Source organism: Polypterus senegalus, chromosome 12 (genome assembly GCF_016835505.1).
Source record: "Polypterus senegalus isolate Bchr_013 chromosome 12, ASM1683550v1, whole genome shotgun sequence".
Lineage (NCBI taxonomy): Eukaryota > Metazoa > Chordata > Cladistia > Polypteriformes > Polypteridae > Polypterus > Polypterus senegalus.
The window spans coordinates 24,194,470-24,200,469 of NC_053165.1; the positions used below are offsets into that span (position 1 = coordinate 24,194,470).

The 6,000-nt window shown below is 38.0% G+C and overlaps 1 protein-coding gene across 4 annotated transcripts in view; it reads left to right on the top strand.

Annotated features, from left to right (window-relative positions):
• abtb1 (ankyrin repeat and BTB (POZ) domain containing 1) overlaps window positions 1-6,000 on the top strand; it is a 40,410-nt gene that overhangs the window by 22,556 nt on the left and 11,854 nt on the right. For 2 of the 4 annotated variants that reach the window (XM_039773234.1, XM_039773237.1), the window contains exons 10-11: window positions 671-838; window positions 4,287-4,487. In XM_039773234.1, coding sequence (XP_039629168.1) covers window positions 671-838; window positions 4,287-4,487 — 369 coding nt within the window. Of the gene's footprint in view, window positions 1-670; window positions 839-4,286; window positions 4,488-4,689; window positions 4,816-6,000 lie in introns of those variants that run through there. The other 2 variants (XM_039773235.1, XM_039773236.1) reach the window with 2 other exon arrangements.

Genomic DNA, 6,000 nt, shown 5'->3' on the forward strand with positions numbered 1-6,000 from the left:
TTTTGATTTTTACTGCTTTCATATTCTATCCCTTGCTCTGCATTTGTATCGCGCCATTGTTTGTTTGAGCCTTTCGAATTTGACTGCTTTTATAATTTATCTGCCTTTTTTTTTTTTCTCTCCAACGCCTTTGGGTCTTTTATTCTCCGTATTGTCCTTATACGCTTTATATGTGTTGAGAGCACAGGATCTGTGTGCACTACGTGCTTTTAATGCGACTGACTGTTTTTTGATGGGTGTGCTGTTATATCTTTTGTAAGTAGGGCTTGTCTTGCAAGAATCTCATGTTTCACATCCCCGCGAGACGGCCCTGGAACAATCTCTTGGCACTAAGTCTCATGTTTACGCTCCCCGTGAGACGCTCCGTGGCAAGTCTCTTGTCTCGCGGGTCTTTTAAATGTCTACCGAAGAACTTCCGAGAAGATCCTTGCTTTTGCTTTCTAGGATTTCTTTTTATAACCGAGAGAAAGATTTGATATATGAAAATAAGGAAGTGTTATTTTTTTTTTTATCTCCGCCTTACCATGTGTTTAGCTTTTGTTGCTGGCATAACCAGACCTGTTGCTTGTTGTAGCACAAAGTGGGTGTTTGTGGCTGCTGTAAACCCACATTTATATGACATAGAACATTTGTATTTCCTCACTGTCTTTTTCTGTGTTTGTACCAACAGGTATTTTTCTGTGGTCGTAGTGATTACTTCAGAGCCCTTCTGGAGGATCATTTCTGTGAAAGTCAAGCAATGCAGTCTCAGCCCAGCATTCCAGTAGTGACCCTTCAAAATATAACAAAGGATATTTTTATCAGGGTGCTATACTACATTTACAGTGATGACACAGAGGTAGGCTGCTGGTTCTGTTCATTTTTTCCTCTCCTAGAAATAGTTTTTCTCCCTTTCAGTTTGCAGTTTATAAAGATGACTATTGATGCAGAATATCCTTATATAAAAAAAGTTATATTTTTGGGATCGTTGCTGAAATATTTTATGTTTTTAACCACACTTGCAACATAATATAGAAATGCTGTATACGTTTACTGTATATATTCATGTATAAGTCGGGTCTTGAAACCCAAAAAATCAAATCATAAAATCAGATCCCGACTTCTACACCCATTCAAAAATGCAACACTTAAACTTTTATCTTCTTGCCTCCTCCAATCTTGCATCAGTTTCTCAGACGCATCAAATTTTGTTGCAGCAGCACAGTTACCAATTTCTTTCACCACTTCAGTGACTTTTAATTTAAAACCAGCTACATATTTTCTTCTGATCGAACGCTCCATCTTAGGTAAGGGATGCTCTTATGATAAAGGTGTATGAGGGTGTGATGCTTCAGAATATTTTGGATATTACGGTGTGATCACGTAGGCACAGTAGAGGGGGAGGTTAGGAGCACATACTGATACAGCACATTGCCGCACCCACATAGGAAAAAAAAGGCAGTGTGCTCTGTGGTTACTCTTTCAGGTGGGCGTTAGCATATCATAATCTCTTAAACCAATAGCATAGGTTTTCCGCATTCGACTTATATGATCAACATTATAAAATACCAGAAATTATACGGTAAAATCAAGTCCCGAGTTATCCGTGGGAGAACTTATCCGCGAGTATATACGGTAGTTCAAATGACTTCTGCAATCTAGGCTTAAATTACTGAGAGTATGGCAACATAATAAAGTAACAAATTGAGCAGCATATATAGAAAATAAAACGTGCAGTTTTATCCATGTCCTTGAATTATAACTTGTGATTAATGCAGTATTAACTTGTACTAATTATGTATCACAAACCTCTACCATGTTCAGGTTCACATTTGTTGTAATGTATAAATATTTAAATGAAATTTGTGCTTCTATAAACTAATGATGGTGGTAATTTTAATACCAGCAGCCGGCAATAAATAAAACTTAACACATAAAAAGGCAATATCAGACTCATTTTTTTTTTTTTATTTATTTATAAAGAATCACAAATGGTATATGCACTTCTCTGTGTGTGTGAGTGAGTGTGCATATATACAATTATGTGAGTTAGGTACACCACATGAAGTGTTGTGTTTTTTGTTTTTTTTAATAACAAATATGGACATACCATTTAAGTAAAGTAAATTTTTATATCTTTAGATAAATGTGATGTAATTGGGGGGAAAAAATGTAAAAATGAACACATATACAGTGCATCACTTTTTCCACATTTTCTTATGTTACAGCCTTATTCCAAAATGGATTAAATTCATTTTTTTCCTCAGAATTCTACACACAACACCCTATAATGGCAACGTGAAAAAAGTTTACTTGAGATTTTTGCAAATTTATTAAAAATAAAAAGATTGAGAAAGCACATGTACATAAGTATTCACAGCCTTTGCCATGAAGCTCAGAATTGAGCTTAGGTGCATCCTGTTTCACCTGATCATCCCTGAGATGTGTCTGCAGCTTAATTGGAGTCCACCTGTGGTAAATTCAGTTGAATGGACATGATTTGGAAAGGTACACACCTCTCTATATAACGTCCCACAGTTGACAGTTCATGTCAGAGCACAAACCAAGCATGAAGTCAAAGGAATTGTCTGTAGACCTCCGAGACAGGATTGTCTCGAGGCACAAATCTGGGGAAGGTTACAGAAAAATTTCTGCTGCTTTGAAGGTCCCAATGAGCACAGTGGCCTCCATCATCCGTAAGTGGAAGAAGTTCGAAACCATCAGGACTCTTCCTAGAGCTGGCCGGCCATCTAAACTGAGCGATCGGGGGAGAAGGGCTTTAGTCAGGGAGGTGACCAAGAAACAGATGGTCACTCTGTGAGAGCTCCAGAGGTCCTCTGTGGAGAGAGGAGAACCTTCCAGAAGGACAACCATCTCTGCAGCAATCCACCAATCAGGCCTGTATAGTAGAGTGGCCAGACGGAAGTTATTCCTTAGTAAAAGGCACATGGCAGGCTGCCTAGAGTTTGCCAGAAGGAACCTGAAGGTGACTCCGGACCATGAGAAACAAAATCCTTAGTTAAAGGCACATGACAGTCCGCCTGGAGTTTGTCAGAAGGCACCTGAAGGAGACTCAGACCATGAGAAACAAAATTCTCTGGTCTGATGAGACAAAGATTGAACTCTTTGGTGTGAATGCCAGGCATCATGTTTGGAGGAAAACGGACACCGCTCATCACCAGGCCAATACCATCCCTACAGTGAAGCATGGTGGTGGCAGCATCATGCTGTGGGGATGTTTTTCAGCGGCAGGAACTGGGAGATTAGTCAGGATAAAGGGAAAGATGACTGCAGCAATGTACAGAGACATCCTGGATGAAAACCTGCTCCAGAGCGCTCTTGACCTCAGACTGGGGCGACGATTTATCTTTCAACAGGACAATGACCCTAAGCACACAGCCAAGATATCAAAGGAGTGGCTTCATGACCACTCTGTGAATGTCCTGGAGTGGCCCAGCTAGAGCCTAGACTTGAATCCGATTGAACATCTCTGGAGAGATCTTAAAATGGCTGTGCACCGATGCTTCCCATCCAACCTGATGGAGCTTGAGAGGTGCTGCAGAGGAATGGGCGAAACTGGACAAGGATAGGTGTGCCAAGCTTGTGGCATCATATTCAAAAAGACTTGAGGCTCTAATTGCTGCCAAAGGTGCATCGACAAAGTATTGAGCAAAGGCTGTGAATACTTATGTACATGTGATTTCTCAGTTTTTTTTATTTTTAATAAATTTGCAAAAACCTCAAGTAAACTTTTTTCACATTGTCATTATGGGTTGTTGTGCGGAGAATTCTGAGGAAAAAAAGGAATTTAATCCATTTTGGAATAAGGCTGTAACATAACAAAATGTGGAAAAAATGATGCGCTGTGAATACTTTCCGGGTGCACTGTACCATAAGTCCACCTTTTGACTGGGTATTACCCCCTTTGGCAGAAACAACTTGTGTCTGACATAGACTTGGAAAAACGTTTTGCCACTCCTCTCTGCAGAATTCTTTCAGTTGTTTGATGTTTAAGGGGTATCTTGTGTGCATATCCTGTTTTAACTCTGCCCCAACCCACCCCCTCCTACTCTTGAACGGATGAACATCTGGGCTTTGACTTGGCCATTCCAGAACCTGCTTTCTTTTCAGTCTTTTTTTCTAGTAAATTTACTAGTATATTTAAGGTCATTGTCATGTTGTAAGTCTACTTTTGGTTGAGCTTTAATCTTCTGAGCAGTGGTCACAAATTATCCACAAGCACCCTGTGGAACAATGAAGAATTCTTAATATAATTTTAAATATTCCTCCTGTTTCTTCCACTCTAGCTTTCTCCAGAAAATGTGTACGATGTACTGTGTGTGGCAGACATGTACTTATTGCCGGGACTGAAAAGGCTATGTGGTAAAATCTTTGCCCAGACCCTGAAAGAGGATAATGTACTTAACATCTGGAAAACGGCCAGGCTGTTTAGACTTTCACGGCTGGAGGATCAATGCACTGAATACATGGCAAAGATTATAGAAAAGGTTAGTCCAGGAGTGCTTTTTGGTTTAAGCATTTAAAAAGTAGAGATGTGGAACTAAAGCATATATATTCTTATATGCTACTAGGGTGTCAACCTTTTAAATCATTACAATGTATGGTTTTACTTTTTCTTTTTTTTTTTTTTACATTTTATTTAATATTATTGCAATCATTCCATACAAATCAATCAATTTTTACAAAAAGTAGGATTGAGAGCAAATCGATCCCCTGAGAGAGAGAAGCAAGGCCATCGGAGTAAGGCCGGAGTTATACTTCACGCGACGCATGCTGCAGCGGACGCTCCTGCTACGCAAGCGTTGTAGTGTTTATTCTTGCGTGCATACTTTACGTAAATCTGGAGGAATCCACCAGGTGGCAGTGCAAGATATTATCACGGTGAGAACATGTTCAGCTCTTCTGTGTTGTAAATTGCCTAGAACGCTCATTAAATTCTGATGATACTTTACCGCAATATCTCTGAAAATTATGTTTATTGATTAAATCCAGGGATGTGTCTATTCCAGCAAGCATTGGGCACGAGTGAGAAACAATCCCTAGACGAGGCCTCAGCTCATCGCAAGGTGAATACAAGCACACACATACACTAGTGTCATTTTAGCGGCACTAAATCCCCAAATCTGCATATCTTTAGAAGAAAACCGGAGCACAGTGTGGAATACAAGCAGGAAATACCAGCAACATAACTCCCTGCGAGACAGCAGTGCTATCGCTCCACCACCGTGACACCCCCATGTGTGTAATTATTAACAGTATTCATTATTTAAATGAAATTGTATGTAAAACTAGCAAAATACCTGCGCTTCGCAGCGGAGAAGTAGTGTGTTAAAGAAGCAATGAAAAGAAAAGGAAACATTTTGAAAATAACGTAACATGATTGTCAATGTAATTGTTTTGTCACTGTTGTGAGTGATGAGTGTTGCTGTCATATATATATATATATATATATATATATATATATATATATATATATATATTTACACATACATATATATATCTACATATATACACATATATATACATACATACATACATACACACACATATATATATATACATACACACACACACATATATATAAACATATATATACATATACATACATACATATATACACACACAGCTATTTCGTATCAGTGCAATACGCTGCTTGTTAAAACTGATAACTCCCGCTCTTACTTATGAACTATCGTATTTGTTCAAGTTCTATTTAAATTTTAAATGGAAGGAATTTTTATTTAGTCGACAGAAATATCTTTGGTAGGAATGGTAAAACCAGACAGGAATATTATTCGTGAATAAATCAACTCAAACCTTAAATAACTTAAAAGAACAAACATTCAAATTTCTTTACTCTTATGTAAATTTATATAAAAAATAAACTTAGATTTTAAATATTCCAAAAGATTTTGCTCTCCATAAAAATATATCCTTTCAAAATTATACAAATTCAAATATGAACATGCTGCATAACAAAACCTGGAAATATAAATAAAA